Consider the following 23,065-nt stretch of genomic DNA (forward strand, 5'->3'; position numbering starts at 1 on the left):
TTTCTGAGCTCCCTTCACCCTCCCCATTTCAGAAGAAGATTCCCGCCCCAAAATGTCAATTTTCCCACTCCTTTGACCTGCTGTGTTCCTCCAGCTCCACACTTTGTTATTGTTAAATTCACCCACAGTTGTCTTTCTCCAATGGGAAAGCAGGCCCCTTGGCCTGCTGGGCTTCTGGTGACTTTACGTTTACTGTTCATCCAACAGGATTTCATCTCCTTGTACAACAACGCTCTGGAACTTTCAGCAGAAGACAAATCATCTGATTGATCTATGAAAGCCTAATCTGAAGCACACATTCAAAGTATAAAATGTGCTGTTGTTTCTGAGGTAATAACAGCTGCAGAGCAATCTTCACTGAGATAAAAGAAAACGTACGATAGCCAAATGAAACGGAACAGCAGTGAACTTGAATGAATTTGATCGGAATGTTTAATAGATATACAAAGGAAGAGGAATAGACTAAAGCAGTGAGTGTCATTTACTTGTCCATCAGAGGTGCTTTACAATGCAGGGTGAAGTTTCACCATGTTTGGATGGAACTCTCAAGATTTGAATTGTGCATTAACCATCATACTCAAAAATTGATCAGCCATAACACCTAAATAATCGTAACCAAAATCACAAAGTTATCCTGTATGACGAGAGCATCATCCATCCTTGACCCCTATAATTTTTGACATGGCTATCTCCACCATCCAACTCCAAAGTCTCTTCGCCATTGCCCAGTGGTATGGAACTGCATTTGCTCTGTAATACTCTTGTCCATCTGAACTCAGTCAGAACAAATCCCCAAATGACTTCATTTCTCATTGTGCAACTTTATCCTGAAGTCTCCAAAGATCTATCCTTGGCTGCCTCGTTGTAATATACATGCCCCTCTTTGCCCCACATTCATGTCATTGTCTCTTCCAGATCAATATTTAATTTTCTATGTCTCTGTGCCTCTCTATACCCCATGATCTGTAAATCTCAACTCATGCCAAATTATGCCTATTGAATCTTATCACACATCAAAATCCATTCATTTATCAGAGCTGACCATTGGTTCTCAGTCCTCAAATAGCTGAAATTTAAAATTCTCATCCTCATGTCTTACTCTCTACAACATCACTTCCCTCCTTTGTTTCTTCAATTTCAATTGGCTCTACAAGGTCATCGGTTCTCAGAGCTCTTCATCAAAATGGAGACAATTCCAAATCTCTACATGGGACATCTCTGTCCTATTTCTGTCAGATGTGTAATCTTGAAGCTAATTCAGTGCCAGAAGGATTTACCTTTCCCCTACAAGCTGCAGGAAAATAGCTAACAATTTCTCAAGTGTAAGTAATGTCAGGGGCAGGATTGCTATATATAGCCACATATTGTAAATATGCAGATTCTCAGGTCTGCATGGGAGCAAGACTGCATCAATCATAGTGGCCTGAATAAACACCATGAGATTATGATTATATATCAGGTTCTACAGTAGGTATGAGAGGAGAAGTACAAGAAAAATGGTCATGGAATGGGAGGTAATATGTTTCAAACTGAAGTTAGAATCTTGAAATAAGTGCTTTAATTCTAAAATGAAATCACCAGTACCCTACTGTAAACTGTCAACTCCACTCCATTAAGAAGGTTCATGCAAGGGTCACTGACTGATCAGAATATAACTTGTACACAGAAGACTGAAGCAGTAAAGCATACATCACAAAGCTTCAGTAGAATGACTGGCCAGACTGAAGGGTTTTTTTAAAACTATTCATCCATGGGAGTGGTCATACTGGTATGACCAATATTCAACATCCATCCCTAGCTGCACTCAGAGGTGATGCTGAGCTTTCTTTAAATGTTTGCAGTGGTTTGAAGCAACAAAATCAGAAGGCAGTTAATAGTAAATCACATTGGTGTGGCGACTGAAGTCACACTTAGGTCCCAAGAGATAAGTACGTGAGATTTCCTTCCCTAATAGATGGGACATGAACTAACTGGTTTTTACAAGAATCCAACTGTTTCATGGTCATTTTCACTGACCCCATATTTTACATCAAAAATTTTTAAATTGATTCAAACTGTCAGGATGATTAACCCAGGTTTCTGGATTACTTGTCCAATATCAGAACCATGAGACAATCATACCCAAGAATATAGGGTAGTGTCCCCAGCTTTGGGCCAGAGGCCTGGGTTCAAGTCCCACTTGTGCCAGAGGTATGCTGCAATACATTCCAATGGGTCGATTGAAAATATCTACCCAATAATTTATCATATTATTTCAAATTCAATTTCAAAAGTACAGTCAGCTGAGCTTAGTTTAAATAATGGTGCCAGATTTTGCTAAAATAATAAAAAAGTTTAAAAACATGCAGTTTTTATGCACAAACTATCCAGAAATCTGTAGAGAGGAAGCGATATCCTCTAATTTGGGAGTCATAAGTTGCTGGTTGATTGTACTTGCCTTCACCTTTGTTAAAGGGCTGTTTCATCTTAACCTTCCTAAATGCCACAGTGTTACTACATTTGTATACTAATTGCCCCAAGTCAAGACCTGCAATTAACAAATGGCTTCTCCAGTGTCTCTTTGCTTTGGACAGTCTGTTTGTGGCACTGCACGGTCCCTTTAAGATTGCCATCTGGTTGCTCATGCACACATCTGCAAGGAAAACACAGCCTGTTTTTCATCTATTTGGTACATTCTGGATTGATTTGCAGAGACACAGCCAAGCAGTTCAGAAGCAACTTTGGTAAGTATCCTATTATCAACTTGGTAATTTGTCATTTGGTAGTACAGAACTTGAGTATTGCTGAAAAAAGACATTTTGTCAAAGCTTTCCATCTTGCACTCATCAGAATATTACAGATGAAACACGGAAGTAAAGCAGAATAACATGTTGAAGAATCATGATTGGTTAGCATATAGATGCTGGTTGGCAAAGGCACTGCCATGGAGAATGCATCAGTTAGATTGTGACAGACAAGGGACAACTTTGTCATACAGAGAATGGTGCATGTATGGAATGAGCTGCCAGAGGAGGCATCAGAGGTTGGTATAATTACACATTTAAAAAGGCACCTTGATGAGTACATGAATAGGACGGTTTTAGAGGGATATGACAACTAACTGCCAAGCTTTGTTTAAATTTCAACCAGGCAGATTGACTTTGACTGATCAAGACACTACTCTGAGGAATGAACCACAGATTGATTGTTGCCAATTCTGTTTAGTTGAAACATACGCAATGCACTTTTTGTCTGCAGAGAACAGGGCCCTGTGCATTAATGTGTGCATCTTCCAGTCACACCCTAAACCCAGCTGATAATCTTAGACCGGTTGTCAGCATAATTCAGGATTATTTAGTAGATCTGGGTGTTCTTGTACATCAGTCAATGAAAGCAAGCATGCAGGTACAGCAGGCAGTGAAGAAAGCTAATGGCATGCTGGCCTTCATAACAAGAGGAATTGAGTACAGGAGCAAAGAGGTCCTTCTGTAGATGTACAGGGCCCTGGTGAACATAGAACATAGAGCATTACAGCACAGTACAGGCCCTTCGGCCCTCGATGTTGTGCCGACCTGTCATACCGATCTCAAGCCCATCTAACCTACACTATTCCATGTACGTCCATATGCTTGTCCAATGACGACTTAAATGTACCTAAAGTTGGCGATTCTACTACCGTTGCAGGCAAAGCATTCCATTCCCTTACTACTCTCTGAGTAAAGAAACTACCTCTGACATCTGTCCTATATCTTTCACTCCTCAATTTAAAGCTATGCCCCCTCGTGCTCGCCGTCACCATCCTAGGAAAAAGGATCTCCCTATCCACCCTATCTAACCCTGTGATTATTTTATATGTTTCAATTAAGTCACCTCTCAACCTTCTTCTTTCTAATGAAAACAGCCTCTCCTCGTTAAGACCTTCCCTCCATATCAGGCAACATCCTAGTAAATCTCCTCTGCACCCTTTCCAAAGCTTCCACATCCTTCTTATATGCAGTGACCAGAACTGTACGCAATACTCCAAGTGCGGCCGCACCAGAGTTTTGTACAGCTGCAGCATAACCTCTTGGTTCCGGAACTCGATCCCTCTCTTAATAAAAGCTAAAACACTGTATGCCTTCTTAACAGCCCTGTCAACCTGGGTGGCAACTTTCTATTGTCTATTGATGCTGTCCAATCACAAAAACATATCTAATAGTAGATCATGTTTAGAGTTTTGCAAGTACAGCAAACACCATACCAGTTCTGAATAACTGAAGGGACGTGCTGTTTGTGATCTAACTAGCTCACAAATGTGACATAGTTCTGTGATATTGAATTTTAGTACCAGTGTGATACTACGTAGGTAGGTGACTCATCCCAAAGACTGACTGATCATATAGCAATTTCTTGACCCATCAGAGTCAATAATATCCCATTTGCCTTCCTAATCACCTGTTTTATCACCATCCTTTTTTTGAGAGTCCTGTATCAGGATTAGATCCCTCTGTACCGCACAGCTCTGCAATTTCTCTGCATTTAAATAATCACTGCCTTTCTAGCAACTTTGCCCAGAAAGTGTTATGACCTAAATGTGCACAAACAAATCAAACAAGGGAGCTTCTTTCCAGCAAAAACTTTTCAAGTCACTACAGTTCACTATATGCGGGTAGACCAATTATTTTAACGAATTTATTAGTTAAATCAGTTGAGTTAAACACTGCTACTTTGCATAGTTTGCAAAATATTAAAACCAATTCAGAAAAGCATCGAGGGATCCAATGAAATCAAACAAATCACAGGTTTCAAATATCACACAAATTGTTGAGAATTCAGGTGCAACTCATAATACCACCTTCCTAACAATGCCGTGGATATAAATACATCATTGTAGTTCCGTTCTTCCCCTGCGGGAATCTGCTTTTTTTTTGAAGTAGAAAGTAGATTTGTTGTACCTCCTTGTGGTGTTCAGTAAACCAGCTGGTGTCTTTACTTGCTCCTAGAGGCAAAATGTGAAGATCCACCAGAATTGCAAAGTTCCCACACTGCAAAACAAAAGGAAAAGTTACTGATTGTTGCAAGTCACATGCCTCATAGATTGAAAAAATGAGTATCAGCTTTTTTGCCACTGAAATGAGTTTTTCAATAGTGAGTCTAAGATGGTCATCATCTAGATTAAATCAAAACAGTGTTTGATTTAAGGGCTCCCAGCTCACAAGGGGGATCTGAAGGTAGATTTAATTCCAAATAATTTAATATCTATACATTAGATACATCCATTAAAAACAAACACTTCAGCAAAATTATGAATGAGTTTATTTTTCTCTTTCACATAAAACATGGTTTAAAAATATAATTATTATCTGCAGGTACTAAATTCCAATTTTTTTGTTTCATAACATAAGTTGTTGCAAGTTTGGGTTGGCACAGATGCGGGACTTGCTTCTAAGACAAGGAGATAGTACAATGCCACTGTATTCAATTACTTTCATCTCCTGAAATTCAATCTTAAATTGTTGTATCTCACATTTCAAAGCTGCCTTAAATCTTTTTGTCCATAATGATCACAGCAGCATAGTTTACTACTAAGTTGGTACTTCCCTTTGTGCTGCAAAATTTTGTCTAATCTTTTAGAACAGCACTCTTTAACTGTTCCTTACAATAATTTAAGGGCAAGAGGATGTAAACTAATCTCTTTGAATGCACTTGTATTGAATTTTTGCTGCAGAGCAAAATAATACCAGTTCCAACAATTGTGTTTTGGTAGTTTTCGATCGCATCAAGACCAGAATAGATTTTTTTTTTAAAAAATCAGCAACTTGCATTTTAGGTACCTTGGAATTGAGAATCGCTAACTCAAAATGAATGGCTCTTTAAGTAGAGGAAAAAAAGCCATTGGCTGAACAAGCTCATCGTCTTATCCACCTAATATGTCCACCTGCACTCCTTTGCAGCAAACTCCTCAATCTGTTTCTGCCACAAAAATTCAACAAACTGTCTCATAGGCTTATTTAGACTATCCATCAATTGTTTTCTCCGAGAAGAGTGGCCTAAACATGACAAGGACGGAATCTAGTAGACAAGATCTAATAAAACATGATATGTTTAATTACATAGCTGGGAGTAGTCTACAAGCCATCAATCCGGGGCTTTTGGGGGATGGAGGGGTGCAGAGTGCAAACACAGGTACAAATTTATAAGTACATTACAGACAGGCAAATAAATGAGTTATAATGGGGGCCCTTAATTATCCTAATAAACATTGGGGTATTAATGCTGTCAGGAACCAAGAGGAGAAAGCATTTCTGTGATTTTTCTAGTTCTGTACGTTTCCTCTCAAGAAGGAAAAAGAAATTGTCACATCTGGTTCCAGTGAATAATTTAGATCAAGTGTCAATTAGGGAACATTTAAGTGGCAGTAATCATAGTGTCATCAAGTTTTGTTCAGATATAAAAAATGACAAGCAGCAATCCAGAGTGAAACTAATTAAGTGGCAATAGGCTCCAATGGAACAAAAACAGATCTGGCCCAAATAAATTTGAAACAAATAGACAGCAAAACTGGAATGAAACATTGGGCTGTCTTTCTAGAGCTATTTTGGATACAATCAACATACATTTCCATGATAGAGTAATGTTGGACAAAAAAAGTCAGAGTTTCCCGGATGATGAGAGAGATAGAGAAGTCACTGAAGCAGAAAAGGTTACACATGAGACACCAGACTGATAATATAAGTGAGCACCACCCTGAACACAAAGTTCAGAGGGAATGGGGGAAAAAAGAAGTGTGAAAAATAGAAACTATCGGAAGAATCTGACAGCTAATCTAAAATATAATCCAAAAGTCTTTTACAGGCATATAAATAGTAAGAGAGTCAAAAAGAGAGGTGTGGGCCTAACTGTGCACCAAATAGAGCATTTATTCAGAAAGGCTGAGATACTGAAGTAATACTTTACATCTGTCCTTACCAAGGAAGAAGCAGCTGTAAAAATCCTACTGAAAGAAAAGATAGTCAAAACATTGATAAAGAGGCGGTGTTGGATGGCGTTCACTGCACTTATTGTTGATTAGTTACTAAGATTGAGATCACTCGGATCTGAGGATACTAAAGGAAGCAAGGGTGGAGATTGCAGTTACTGACCACAACCTTCCATCCTCTTTAGATAACAAAGTTGCTGCAAAAGAACTGGCAAACTGCAATGGTACACTCTTGTTCAAAAATGGATTTAAGGATAAGCCCAGCAACTAAAACTCAACGTCAGTGGCGGAAAATCTGTGGAAACCATCATCTGGGAAAAAATTAACAATCACTTTGGATAAATATTGATTAATTAAGGAAAACTATCATGAACTGGTTAAAATAAAACTGTTTAACTAACTTGGTTTAATTTTTTGGTGAAGCAACGAAAGAGAATGAATAAGGGTAATATGATTAATACCAAATAAAAATGGAAAGTACTGCAAACACTGTAAATCAGGAAGGGTCACCAGACCCAAAACGTTAACTCTATTTTTTCCTTCACAGATGCTGCCAGACCTGCTGCGTTTGTCCAGCAACTTTGTTTTTGTTGTTATTGAGGGCAATATGGTTACTTCACTCTGGAGATAAATGTCCAAACGCTCATGTAATAGACTTTTAGCAGGAAAAATAAAGACCATGGAATACAAGAAATGGAAAATATCAATAAATTGTTGTTTTTCTGAAGGAGGAAGGTATATATAATTGTTTACTCAAAACAGTGTATTAGGACCATGTTTTCTCAATCTGTTAATGATCTCAACTTGGGTGCAGAGTGTACAATTACAAAACTTGCAGATGGAGCAAAAGCTGAAGGTATTGTGAACTGTGAGGAGGATACCGATCGACCTCAAGAGCTCATAGACAGACTGGTCAAATGTGCAGATGAATAACACATGAAGCTCAATGCAGAGAAGTGCAAAGTTATACTGTTGGTAGGAAAGCAAGGAGAGACAATATGAAATAAACAATATGATTGAAGGGATAGCATTAGTACAGGACCTGGGAGTACATGCACAAATAATTGGAGAGGCAGGCAGGTTGAGAAACAGGTAATAAGTTATACAGTATTTTGGATATTGAAAATGGAGATGGAGATCAAAAAGCAAGAAGGCTATGGTTTTTATCATATAAAACAATGGTATGTGGTCTCAGTTGGAGCATTGCTTTCAATTGTGTGTACCTTACTTTAGAAAGAATCCGAAGGCATTCGAGAGGGTGCAGAAAAGAATTACGAGGATGACTGCAGTAATGAAGAATTTCAGTTACATGAATAGGTTGGAGCAGCTGGGGTTATTCTTCTCAGAGAAAGTAAGTTAGAGTGGAGGCTTTACAGGGGTGTGCAAAATCATAAGGGGGCTGAACATGTAATTAAGAAGAAACCATTCATATTGTTGGAAGGGTCCAGAAATAAAGAACACTAATTTAAAGGTAAGTGGCAAAACACCAAAGGTTACATGAACAAAATCTTTTATTTTTCACAAAGCAAGTAACTAGAATTTAGAATGCACTTCATGATCCCTTAGTGGAATCAACTTCAACTGCAGCTTTCAGAAGGAAATTGGATAATTATCTGAAGATCAAACATCTGGGAAGTTTTGGAAAAGGGATAGTTAGTGGAACTAACTGGGCTACTGTTGCAGAGAGCAACCTTGGAGATGATAGGCTAAATACCCTCCTTCAAAGCTGCAGGTTGCAACCATTTCATGAAAGCTTCTGCCAGAAATCCTTTTGTCTTTTTTGTGTAAAACAAGCAACCCCACCTCCACACCTCTACCATCCCCCCTCAAACCACAATTCTATGAAATGTCGGCCAAACTTCCCCACTTAACTTCCTGATATTTAACTTGTACCAGACCATTTTCAAATGAGGTTTTTAGAAAACCCAACTTGGGAGCTACCTCAAGGGCAGCAAGAATAAACTGGATTCAGTTAGCTTACGCAGAATGAAGCTATTATGCAAGGTTGTAGCTCAAATCTCAAGTTATATTTCATAGTCTGCATGTGTATATTAAAAGAAAACCTCAGACAGTTCTCAATTCCATCTGAATGGATAACCAAACATTAAGCAGACTTTGTTTTCCCATGCCATTTAGTGTTTGGTAGTTAACATGAAAGATTACCTAGCTAATACAGCTTTTATGGGTGGTAGGCACTTTCTGCATTCAACTTGAACTAATCCAGACTTGGACCATGTTCTAGGAAATTATGTGAGGGACAACTTCTCCCTTTAAGATGTTTCCAAAGACTATATTTTCCCACACAGTATTCACCATTCCCACATGGCATAAAAGGTTCAATTTATTATGATTCCAGCTGATGGTACTACTGGACAAGTCAGACCCCAGAACGAAACCTAGTATGATAGTTTTTTTTGTTTACTTACTTAATGTGGTTGTCAGCTATTGAGACACATCCACACAATGCTGCAGATTTTCTTTAACAACAGAATAGAAATCTATTACACAAAAGGAGGAATATAAAATACAATTACATATATACATCTCATAATTAGTTAGGATGACCTCAAAACAAACCAAGTTTCAGCTGTTTCCTGACACTGTTAAAACAAATATTCAGAGACTTAAGTCCACAGAAATTAGACACCAAAACTCAACTCCTTAGCTTTCTACTTAACTGACTCCTTAAAAAGGTTGTTTCCTGCAGACTACAGAGACAAATTTGATGAGTCCTTTCCAAATCTGCCAATGTGAACAGCCTAAGATTTCTCAGTTCTAATAACTTGCAGATTTCAAACAGAACTCTCCTGGCTTGAATGTTTTAGAAACTAAATCCTCCTGCCGAGGTGTTCGTATTTTCTGATCTGCTTTTCAGAGATAAACTTGAGGCTTCACAACTCAACAATGATTTTTGTGAACTGAAAAAGTGAACTTTCTGAACTGATTAAAAAGAAACTTGTTCATTGTAGTTTCTTCTGAACAGCAAACAAGGCTAATCTTGCATGTTTACTCCAACAGTAGTAAACCCAACAGTATAAACTCCGTTCCATTAACTATACAAGGGTTTGTAATCACCAACTCTCTGCCACATACTGGGCAAGGTCACTGTGGCTGAGTGATTCTCTGACTTTGTTTTTATTTTGTAAGAGAAATCTTCATTGAAGTAAGTGACATCAACCTGCGTCTAAAGTGAATTCCAAAACAATGAAATTAATTTCTAAATCCCCACTTTTTAAACCACAAATTGCATTCAAAATAATCAGTTACAACACATGCACTTCATAACTCTTGAAAAGAATGCAAAAAAAACTGTAGAAGTGAAAACTGCCTGTTACGGAGTCAGGAAAATTCTATAACATCTTTCTCTCCTTTACATCTTCCACGTAGTGCTGGAAGAAAATACAATCGAGGTTAGGGAGCTTTTATGACTCCAGTCACCATGACAGACTTCTCCAGAGGTCGTCAAAATGAGGAAAAGAATTATAATGGAGCACTCAGTAGTTGGTAAGTCATATGCAACTGAAATAAAAGCAAACAACTATTTCCACTTGACTAGAGGCAAAATACTGCAGATTCTAAAGATCTGATATATGAACAAGTAGTCCTGGAAATTCTCCACAGATCTAGCAGCATCTTTGGACAGACAAGCAGAGTTTTATTAAGAGTTGATTTTGGTGCATCTTCAGAAGCTGCCAGACCTGGAGAGAACTTGAAACATTTTTCATTTTTATGTTCTATTTGTATCTTCTGGTCAACATGCATTGCCAATGCACGTGTGAAGGCATCACCAAATGCAACACTCAAGTCAAGAAGAGTTACAGGGTGGTTCGGGAATTTATTTTTTGAGAGGGAGGAGGAGAAGAAATATTAACCTGATCCTGACAAGAACGTGCACCACACCAAATTAAAATTATATATGTAACATTATCCACTATAAACAATTTCATGCCATTTTGATTACTTGCCAATTTTTATTTTATGCTGCATTATCTACACTATGGCAGATAATGGATGTTACTCTGTAGCAAAAATATAATAATGCGAAAGAATATCATTGTAGTTGTGTGTTCGTAGATTACCAGTCAAGGCAATTATACGTTCAGTTTGTGGCAAAGCTCAAGTCACGGTTTACAGCATCATGATAGCTCTTTTCTTAACACCTTCAACAAAATGGCAATATCGATTAAAATAAAATTCAGGACTTCAATCATTCATTAAGTTTAAAGTAGAAGATTATGGGCAAGTCACAGGACAGTGGTGCAAAAATACTACGTTAAAGGGGATGCGTGAGGCACATAATGCATCTCAAATGACTAAGAAGAATTTGCGTTTTTGTTATAGCTTTATCTCAGGATGTCCCAAACGCATTACAGTCACTTTAGCTCTTTTAAAAAAAAAACTACATTTTAAAAAGTATATTCAAATTTGTCTCACACAGTAGACTTTTAAACTGAGAATGATATAAGTCATTTTCAGTTAAGAAACATGCATAGATCAGCTAAGCGACCTATCCATGCTCCCATAGGCACAGAAATACATGTTGCACTGAAGATAAATTTTTATTTAAAGAAAATGTTATGCTTGCAGATAAAGAAATGCACTAGTGGTCAAAGCTTGTTAAAGTGGTAAAATTTATAGGAATGTTTAAAAGTAGAGATTTGGAGAGGTTTAGGCAGGAAATTCCATAGTTTAGGACATAGACAGCTGAAAGCATAGCTGCCAATGGTGGGATGGAACACATGATTCTAAAGGGGCCAGATTTGAAGGTGCGCCGTGATCTTGAATAGTTCTAATGAAGAAGGAGGTTACAGAGAAAAAGCTTGGGTGAGGTGAGACGGTGGTGGTGGAATTTGAAAATGACAGTGAGAACTTTTTAAACTGAGGTGCCAGTGCATCAGGAACTAATTTAGTGACAGCATGGCAGGTATTGAATAAATAGGACTTGCAGCCAGTTAGGACACAGGTAGGGTTTTGACTGACCTTCTGATGTTATGTACGTGGATACAGGGAGATACTGCTTTGTCACTTATCTAGTAAACCAAAACACCGGGCCAATGGTTAAGATCGAAGGTTCAAACTGCAACTGGTGGAATTTAAAATTCAATGATAAAATCTAGATATAAAGCAGGTCTCAGTAATGGTGAAATTCTCAACTGCTGAAAAAAACCCATCTGGTTCATCAACTTCTTTTGGAGAAGGAGATCTGCTGTCTTTCCTTGGTCCAACCTACGTGTGAGTCCAGACCCACAGTAATATGGTTGACTCTGAACTCTCTTCTGAAATAACATAAGACATCCAACTCAAGGCAGTTAGTGATGAGCCATCAATACCAGCTTGTGAGTGATGCAATTTTTTTAAAGAAGTGGTCTAGATGGAGGTATGGATACATGACAAGAAATTCATTTCAGTGTAACATAGAATCAGGCGAAGCAAAAGGAACCTATAGACGTACTTTATGCTCTGTGGCTGTGCCTTATATAAATTGGTATAGATACAGTAGTATCATTAAATGGAATTTTATTCTGCACGTTATAGTTTAATAGCTCAAAAACTATTCCCATATTTATATTTCAGTCTAATAATTGAACAAGTTAAAATTTGTATCAGTGCAAAGTTATTTTTACATTTTGTTCAAACTAGCTCTGCTCTAGCTCACTCACAGCTCTCCGACATCTTTCCACCAACTCTTATCTCCTCCCTAGTTTCCCATTACTCTATGTTTTTGCAGTGTAAATGAATGACAGTTTAAATGAATGCATTGCTCAGCACCTCTGTGCCCTTTGACACTTCTATCAACCAACAGGATTTTAGCTGTTAAATCATCAGAAGTCTTATTTTAGCCTTAAAATGACCATTTTATATAATGTGGGCATTGTACCACACAAAAACCCAAAACAGATCCAAACAAATAGAATAGAGGTACAAATCCAGTTACAAATTACAACACATTATTTATAACAATTTTACTCACTTGCACAATGCAATACAACAATGAAAATCTACAATTACCCTCCAAATAGTCTTTTCCAACATAATTGATTAGTGTATCCCACAATGCACTTTAAAAAAATTCATGGGATGAGTGGAAAAGCCAGATTCTGAGGCCCACAGATTGATAAGATAATTGCTACAATGAAAAATCGCTACAGCAGCAGGTGTCAAATTGTGATGAGGATGCAAGTAAAATAAGTAGTCACTATTCACAACATAAGAGGCAATTAAAAGTATAAAATAGTAAAAGGTCTGCAGAGTTATAACAATTTCAGCCTCCAAATAAATACAATACACTTCTTAGGGTACAGAATAGAAATGAAAGATTTACTGCATTCTGCGTTAAAGTCTACAAAACTTTGTTAGGTTGAGTTTGTTAAATTCTCAATTATTTAACTAAGATTTATAACTTCTACAAAAGAGGTTACTGGGCTGCCTTACAGTCTATTCAATCTATATTTTATTAGTGGAATGGCATGTTTTATCGTTAATTCCAACACTCATTTACTTTTGAGAGATTCTGGTAAAATACACTGATAATATGAAATGGGACTCAAGAACGTCCTAGTAAAGTCCAGGCAGAGTTTTATTTTCCTTTCATCCTGATTATATCAGGATAGTTTTGGTATGCATTACCTTGGGTCAGGTTCGGTGCTCACTTCTAAACACTTCAGAACTTGTTCACATGCTTTTTGTGTCTGGCATTCCAAGCAGGCACGACATATTTAACAATAGGTCATACTTAGTAAACATATTGAATACTTCAATTTAAGAAGTGTTATAACTGAAGCATAATCTCCCTGATTTGTATTCAATTCCCTTCACCATAAATTAATATATTCTTTTTGTTTTCCTATTTACTTTACATACCTGCATGCTAGCTTTTTGTAATTCATGCATTTTGACACCCTGATCCCTTTTTCAGGACCCTGTAATTTCTCACTATTTGGATAAGGTGCTTTGTTGTACTTCCCGCCAAAGTAGGGATTTACAAATTCTCCCACATTATATACCATTTGCCAGATCTCTGTCCACTCACTTAAGCTATCTACAAACTTTCTTATAGCCTTGTCATGTACTCTTCACAACTTTTCCTATTTATCTTTGCGGCATCAGCAAATTTGGCAAAATTACCTTCCTTTTCTTCTTCCAAGTCATTTATATAAACTGCAGAGGTCCTAACATTGATCTTTGCGCCACACCACTCATTATGTCTTGCCAATCAGAGAAAGATCTATTTATGCCTACTCCTGCTGTTGTAGGTTAGCCAGTCTTCTATCCATGCCAATATGGTATCAACTACACTATGAGCTTTCATTTCCTCACATTAAGCTTTGATATGGCACCTTATTGAATACCTTCTTGAAATCTAAGTGTAGTAGGCCTCTAGTGATCCAGTGGTACCATTGCTGCCTCTGGGCCATGAGGTCCAGGTCTAAGTCCAATCTGCTTCAGAAGTGTGTAATATCATCACTGAACAAGGAGGTTAGAAAATATTGAGTACATCCTTTTTCTATAGAACTCATTATCTCTTTAAAGAGCACACAAATTTTCCTTTTCACTAAACCCATGTTGATTCAGCCTGTTTACCTTGAACTTTTCTAAATGCTCTGCTGTAACTTCTCTAATATCAGCTTTAAACATTTTGCCTACGATAGACGTTAAGCTGACTAGCCTGTAATTCCCTCCTTTCTTCCTCCATCGCTTTTTGGATAAATGACTTACATCTGCTATCTTCTTATCTCTTGGAACATTAAAAGCAATTTATCAACTATCTCACCAGTCACCTCTTTTAAGATCTAATGATGAAATCCATCAGGACCCAAGCAACCTGTTGTTTCCCAGCTCCAACAATTTACTCATTATCACTTCTCTCGCAATTGTAATTTTCCAGATTTCCTCACTCCTTCCCTTCGATTTTCTGAGTTATAGCTCCTTACGGGGCGTTACTTGTATCCTCTGCAGAATTGCCAGCCTCTCACCTGCTCTTGTAACTGTGCAGTATTTACACGAATGGTCAGTTCAGTTTCTGGTGGTCCTCATAATATTGCTATTGCTATTTGTACAAGCATGCTAGGACAAATTCTTGTAATGCAACAATAAATAACTATGTGCAAAATTATTTTATTGGTTGTAAAGCATCTTAGAGTGTCCGGAGGTTATAAAGGATGCTAAACAAATGCACGTTCTTCTTTACTGTACAAAACTTTGCCCACACAGCAGAGCTCAAATTACAGCATTAGATACACAACATAGCAGGTGAGGTACTGGAGAGTGGCTAATGTTGTCTCTTATTTAAGAAAGGCTGCAAGGAGAAACCTGGGAAATATAGATCACTGAGTCTGACATCGTCGGTGGGGTAAGTTGTTGAAAAGGATTCTGAGAGACAGGATTTACACACATTTGGAGAGACAAGGACTGATTAGGGATAGTCAGCATGGCTTTGTGCGAAATCGTATCTCAAAAACTTGGTTGAGTATCTTGAAGATGTGACCAAGATAAAGCTGAGGGTAGAGCAGCAGACATTGTCTACATGGATTTTAGTAAAGTCTTTGACAAGGTTTTGCAGGATAGGCTGGTTAATAAAGCTAGATCACACAAGATTCAAGGAGAATTTGCCAACTGGATATAAAATTGTCTTGACAGTAGGGGGCAGATGGTGGTAGTTGAGGGTTGTTTTTCAGACTGGAGGCCTATGACCATTGGTATTCCTCCGGAATTGGTGCTGGGTCCACTGTATTTTGTCATTTATCAGAATGATTTGGACGAGAATTTGTCAGCATGGTTAGCAAGTTGGTGGAGGACACCAAAATTGATGGTTTAGTTGACAGTGAAGAAGGTTGTCTCAGATTACAAAGGGATCTTGATCAATTGAGCCAATGGGCTGAGGAGTGGCAGATGGAGTTTAATCTGGAAAATGCAAGGTGCTGCATTTTGATAAGACGAACAGGGACATATCAAGTTAATGATACAGCTCTGTTGTCGAACAGAAAGACCTAGGGGTTCAGGTACACAGTTCTTTGAAAGTTGTGTCACAGGTAGACAGGGTGGTTAAGGTGGTGTTTGGTATGCTTGCCATTATTGCTCAGACCACTGAGTAACTGAGTATGAGAGTTAGGACGACTTGTTGTGATTGTACAGGATGTTGGTGAAGCCACTTTTGGAATACGGTGTAAAGTTCTGGCCGCCCTGCTACAAAATGGATATTATGAAATTGGAGAGGATGCACAAAAGATTTACAAGGACGTTACTGGAATTAGAGGGTTTGAGTTACAGGACAGGTTGGATAAGGTGGGACTTTTTCACTGGAACGGAGGTGGTTCAGGGGTTTCCTTATTTACGTTTATAAAATCGTAAGGGGCACAAATAAGATGAACAGCAAAATTTTTTCCCTAAGGTTGGGTAGTTCAAAACTAGAGGGCATGTTTTTAAGGTAGAGGAGAAAGATTTAACAAGGTACCTGAGGAGCAATTATTTCACAGAGAAGGTGGCTCATATTCGGTATGAACTGTGAACAAGTGGTAGGTGCATGTACAGTCACAGCATTTAGACGGGTCCATAAATAGGAAGAGTTTAGAAGGATATGGGTCAAATGCAGTCAAACGAAACTAGTTTAGTTTGGGAAAGTTGGTTAGTATGGACAAGCTGGACAAAGGGCCTATTTCCATGCTGTATCACTATACTATTTCATACACACACACTTTCAGATATGTTGCTTCATTGAGAAAAGATTCTACATCTTGAATTGATGAATTAATTTTGTAAAAGTAGATTATGGACATATTGATGAGGCAAGTTGTAAATGGTCTATAATCTACATCCATTTGAGATTTTCAGGGGAAAAGATTGGCAGATCTTTTAGTGATCAGTGCCATAGTTTTAGGTGTGCATGTGCAGATTTGGGTACTGACAGACAACACATAAGCATGTGTTTAACATAACATATTGCACTTAATATAACTATAGGTAGAATGCACATCAAGTTGTGTTGTAAAAATCATGATTTTACCACTTATAGATTTTTTGATTTAGTCTCTGTATGTAACACTACCAATAACTGAAATACATTAATGTGTTTACAATCTGGGTGGTCTTAAATTTTAGTACAACAAATATATTTTAAAAATTGTTCAAATACCTAAGTTCTACCCATACTAAATATGTTATGACATACAACAGAAATTTCAATTTATTGAATGGATCCTTATGTCAAATCCGCTTCATAATGTAATTAACGTTGGGAAGTAGAAAAAAAATCTACCTTCAGAAGTTCTCAGACTGAAACTAATCATAAGTTAGATTTGTGTATGTGTGACTGTAATGTGTTAATGTAATTCAGACCAATATTTACTGCATTCTTGGGCTTCCGATTAATGTTATTTAAAGGCCTACCTTTTTCCCTGTGACACAAATTCTTTCTGCCCTGGTAAAAATGGAAGACATAAACCTAGAAATCACAAGTCCTGAAGTCTTGCAGGGTCAGGAAGTGGGTCAGGTTAGAATTCACACTTGCATGGTTCACTGGTGCAACTGGCTGTTTAAATCATAATCTGCCTTGAGGCTTATGTATATTTTGTATTCCAGGAGTGTGAAAACTGAAGTGTGCAAAGTGGGTCTGGTAAGAGCAGCACTGAATTTTGTAGATTTCTTTGGGTAGTCAGGGTGCCCAGTTCAATCCACTCCCAAACATTTTTGAGGAGGTCAGATGTCCTTAGGAATTGTTCAAAGTACACATGAATATGCATTGGAAGTAGAAGAGAATATGCGTATGAATTAATTGATTGTCAAGCTTATTGAAACTGTTAACAGCTGTCAAAAACAAGGTCTAGAAGATCTGTCAAAACCAAATGTCAAAGCATGCCATCAAGGTATTTAAAACTCCTATCATTTAAATCTTTGAAAAAAACATCAGAAGTCTTTCAAAATAAATTATTACCTCCTATTTCATTCCATCTGTTGACATAAGCCTGGCCTTCTGTCCAGCCTGCCTCTGCACTCACCAACAACTATTCTAATTTAGAGTCTCCCAGGTACAGTTCCAATTGAGCCTGCCCTCACCTCCAGACTAAAAATCCAACTTGCAAGCATCCATTTTTAAATGCTGAGTTTTCAAAGCCAGGATTTCTCCAGAAGCTATGCAGCCAACTTATAGTCCAAAATCCAGGCTAGACATTAAAAAAGCAAATCCTGGTCTCAAACCCAGAAGGGGCAAATAGCATTTTAATTCTAAATATTACCTTTGCCATGCATTAGTGCATCTTGTATTTTGGCTGTAGCACAATGGTTAACTGTAATTCTTCTTGCAATAACATGCACTGCAGATAAGAGTATTTAAAACTCAATGTCATAAGCAAAATGATGTAGTACATGAATCTACAGGCTAACAACCTTCAATTTTATAAACTACCAGTCTTATTTAAAAGATGCATTTAATGAAGGGATGACAATTGATGTTAGTTGGAAAAACCTAAACGGCATTTTTAACATACAAGAACATCATAATTTGTATTTACATAACACCAATAAGTAAAAATATGGCTCAAGGTTCTTCTCACAGGCATAATCAGACAGAAATGAATAGTGAGCCAAAGAAGATATCACTAGGGAAGATCTAAAGCTCATGTAGAAACATGTACAGACATAGAAGATGGGACCAGGCCATTTGACTCCTCGAGCCTGTATCTAGTTGAAAAAGACAAAATAGTCCAATGAAGAAAATAAATTATTTGATTTCAGATAATGTGTGAAACCAGATTATGTTTATAATTTTTATATAAAAATGATTTAGAATTTGCATTCTATTGGAAAACAGTAAATATCTTGCCTTGACAAAAAGTAAAATTAGTTATACTGAAAAGCTAAATGCAGTTTTGACAATTCCATCAGGAAATGAGACGATCAGAACCAGAACTTACACACTCATCCAGCCACTCCAGGTAGATTACTACACTGATATTAATCAGTTTGAAAGCTAGCATGATAATGTGACATTGCCCCAATATTGTGCTTACATTGTTTCTATTACACATAAGATCACATTAATCTTAGGATCCTTCCCTTTGGTCCAAAGTTGCATTGGAGTGGGATTTCTGACTCTGGACGCATGCTGGCTCAACCTAACCTCTGTATACACCAAATACTACCCAGGTTTTCTGTGATCAAACAGAATTGCTGCACAAGGAAGGAATACTTCAGCAATTCCGCAACACAATAAGAGGAAATGAAGGATCCGAAGTAAACAGAAACACCCTGTGAGCTACATAAAGCTTTTTACTTTTTTTTCAGACCTGACCAAATCCATCAGCAGATAAATATGTGGGTCAGACTGGAGGAAGAGAAGGCTTCTATCAAAGGTCCATTGCCACTATAGTGGCAGAAGCTGTCAAGGCCTTTCTGGCTACTTCCCAGGGTGCTCAGTCGTCTTTGTATTGAAGACCTAGGCAATGTTATTAAATGGAGCAGAGGGAGACATGATCCCTGCCTTCACAATTATTTAATATGTGAAGTGTGGGGAAGTAGCAGCTAGTGGGTCTCTGAAGGAAGAATAGAGAAATTTCATGGCAACGAAGGTTGCAAAGTCAGGCATCACTGATTATTTTCTTATCTGCTTCTGCAATCCTATCGAGGTACGTGTGTGATTATATACAAATAATTACCTCAACTCCCATCCCTAACCCAAAAGTTTTAAAAATGCATTACTTTTACTGCAGCACGCTGGAGGTAATCAGAAAACCTACACGTAGTGGGCCCAGGTTCAAGTCCCACTGGTTCAAAGGTTTTCTCACAAGTTGTCTGAACAGGTTGATTAAGATATCTATACATGAAGAATTTGTTCTATTGACACAAAATTTTAAAAAATTGAGCTGCTTTAAACAATGATGATCAGATGGCATTATCCATCATGTCAGAAGGGATTTACAACTTAACTCTCACACTTCAGAGTGCATCATTGAAATGCCTGTAAATGCTTTAATATAACTGATTATTTCTTGAAGCTGAATAATTTATCAAAGTATACATTACACTCATGTTGCATTAGCAGTGAGCGGAATAACCAGTTAATTATTTTATCATTGTGTGTTAGTTGAGAGAGAACTCGCAGCACATCTTCATGGATTCTGAGCAGGTAAATAATATTAGTTTAATTTCTCAGCTGAAGCACAGCACAGGCCTAGTAATGCACTGCGCCAACAGCCTTGATTATTTACTCAAGTCCTAATGTGGAACTCAAAAGCACAACAATCTAAATCAGAAGTGTGACTACTATCAAGCAAGCCAAGCCAATGTTACTGTTAGGACAATGTCAGATACTTCAGGGATCTTCAAATCATGGACTATGGCCAACTTCACAACTTGGAACCAACTGCAAAATAGTTTAGAGGTGAAAGGTAGTGTGAATACAGGCCTATTAATCAACATTTGTACCACTCATGGAGGTATTCTGGTTCTGGCTGGTTAATTGTCACTACTTTTGCTGAACAGCAGAAGCAAACAATAACTGTCAACAATGACTGGCCAGCTAGAAGTGGAAAATCTCTTAGAGTAAGACAAAAGTTGACTGTGGTAACCTATACTGACTTCACCTCAGTGAACACTTCCATTACATCAGTGATCTGATTTTCTACAGGAATATTGAATAAGTAATGTTAAATAAGTTAACAAATAAAATGGAGAGTGTTAATTTCCTCATTTCCACGCAAAATTGGAAGAAAAGATGATTTTGTGCGAAAAGTTGTAAATATAATTATTAATATAACACTCATAGTAGCTATCCCAGGCCTCAGTAAGGCTGATGACTGATCCTAAGTGAACAGTGGCTGAGCATCATCAGGAATGTCTCTTGTAATAGAACTGCTGTCGATGTGCATTATTCTGGGCCAGTCTACATATGCCTCTAGTTTTATCCATTCAAACTTAAATACTTTGGCCTGAAAAGCTTTTAAGTGATCACAGTTGAACAGAATCTTGCATGTGTTTAGATTGCAAGAAATAAAATCATCGCAGAGTAAAAACTACTAAACAAATGTCAAATTTAACTCAAATTAAAATTCCATTACATATTTTTGCATCAGAAATTTTAGCCGCAGAACATTGTATATAAATGCAGCTCAAGAGCTCCCTCTTCTGGGATTAATACTTGGGGACAAATAATATACATTACTAGATTTTGTTCAGTGACTACATATCATGACATGATCTCAGCAAATATTTGATAAAGAACAAAAGTGTACTGCAAAAATGAGTTAGATAAATTGATTTGAAAAGGAAAGGTCAATTGTAGGAAGCATTTCACTGCAAAATACAACCCCACTCCCCTTCGGAAAGTAGCAACTGATGTTAGGTACAATTCTACAGAAGATGGCTATGTTCCAGTTCCTTGGCCAAATGGCCAAACGTGATTTGTGAGCCAAGACAGATGGTTGGTTATTCAGTTGTGGGATGTCATAACAAAGTCTAATTCCATCCCCAAGAACATCTATGTACACTTTCTAGAAACAAGAACACTTGACAAAAAACAGAGCAGTGATCCTGTCATGTTGATACTCTAAACTGAAGGCAGTTTTAGTGCCCAGATTATGCACAGACCATCAGGCTTTGTTTTCATGGCAAATACATCAACAGAGACTTAGAATAAAAACAAATTATCAAAAGCTGGAAGGTGTATCTGTATCTAAAAAAAAATTGTATATGCATATTGAACATTTACTACAGATTCAGAATAAACAGCAATAGATTTATAGCATAAAACTAAAAACTGCAGATGGTGGAAATCTGAAACAAAAACAAATTTTTGGAAAAACTCAGCAGGTCTGGCATCAACTGCAGACAAGAAACAAAGTTAACATTTAAGGTCCAATTACCCTTCTTCAGAACTAGAACAACAGGTCAATATTTAGATTTGCCAATAATATCCATGGACAACAGGAAATCAGCAGCTTGAAATGTGACCTCTTGGAGTACAGATGGTCTTTATTGAAAGCTATATAATGGATATAATGGCTGATATGATTAAGTAGTGTATAGGTTCACTACCAGAAATAAACCATGAGTTTTAACAATTTCAACAGCAAGACAAGGTACTTTATCGCAAGAAAATATGCCCTACCATAAGAAATACTTGAGCAGTATCCACTCAGACTGACATAGTTACGCCAATAGAATTCAAACCGAGGCTACTGGAAATATAATTTCTTGTACAGCAAATTGAGCATGCTATTATCAGTGTGTACTTGCTCTCTAAAGAGGCTGTTGATAGAGAGGAATGTGATACACTGGAAATTTTACAGACAAAATGGCAAGAAAATGAAATTGCCCGACAAGAGCAACTGAGTGATGATGACATTATTGAATAAGTGACATAGAGTCAAAAAGAAGCTGAGGGGATCTTGGACAACAAAGCCTTCGAGGCATTGAATCCATTATCCTTTTCCTGTCCAAGTTCAGAAAGGCAATCACAGAACTTCAAAAATTGAAGATTCTTTGGACTGGTAATAAGATGGAAACTGTGAGTTGAGAAAAAAAAACAAATAATGTGCAGTAAACTACACTTTTTTTTAGAACTGAATAAAATGTCACTTCATCATTTTACTTATCCAACAAAAATCATCTAACTTTACTGTAGTGAACACAGATTCTTGGAGCTATGTCATAGTAAGGTCTGGCTGTATGGGTCGTCACCAGCTAACAGCAAAGGATGAACATCCTGGATTTTTTGTCTAATGAAAATTCAGAAACAACCTAACAGAGGTCTTTAAAATTACGAAAGGTCTTGATAGAATTGACCGAGAGAATGCCTTCAGCAGCTCAGAGAACATGGAGATGAATGGGATGTAAAAGTTATGGGTAAAGGTTGAGCAGACTGGATTATATCCATCAGAGCTCACAAGAATCAGGGATGATCATATTGAAATATAGACATTCCTGAGAGCTTTTGACAGGATAGATGCCATATGGAAGATTTCCCTTTCGATGGAGTTTAGAACTGAAGGACAGAGTTTAAATGTTAAGGGTCTCCAATTTAAGATGGAAATTAGGAAAAAGTCCTTTCACTCAGGTGGCGTTTTGTTTGAGCAATTAGCTTCTGCTGAGAACAGTAGAGCCTGACGCATTAAGTACATTCAAATCGTGTTAAGGCCA

General features: G+C 37.5%; 1 protein-coding gene across 4 annotated transcripts in view; it reads right to left on the reverse strand.

Moving 5' to 3' along the window:
* slx4ip (SLX4 interacting protein) overlaps positions 1-23,065 on the reverse strand; it is a 93,462-nt gene that overhangs the window by 54,094 nt on the left and 16,303 nt on the right. For 2 of the 4 annotated variants that reach the window (XM_048535860.2, XM_048535859.2), the window contains exons 2-3: positions 9,364-9,435; positions 4,914-5,003 (exon numbers count right to left, since the gene is read on the reverse strand). Coding sequence is in view for 2 of the 4 variants with exons in the window: in XM_048535856.2 (XP_048391813.1) it covers positions 4,914-5,003 (90 nt within the window). In the remaining 2 variants the exon portion in view is untranslated. The remainder of the gene's footprint in view (positions 1-4,913; positions 5,004-9,363; positions 9,436-23,065) is intronic. The other 2 variants (XM_048535856.2, XM_048535858.2) reach the window with 1 other exon arrangement.

The sequence above is a fragment of the Stegostoma tigrinum genome, chromosome 9 (assembly GCF_030684315.1).
Source record: "Stegostoma tigrinum isolate sSteTig4 chromosome 9, sSteTig4.hap1, whole genome shotgun sequence".
Taxonomy (NCBI): domain Eukaryota; kingdom Metazoa; phylum Chordata; class Chondrichthyes; order Orectolobiformes; family Stegostomatidae; genus Stegostoma; species Stegostoma tigrinum.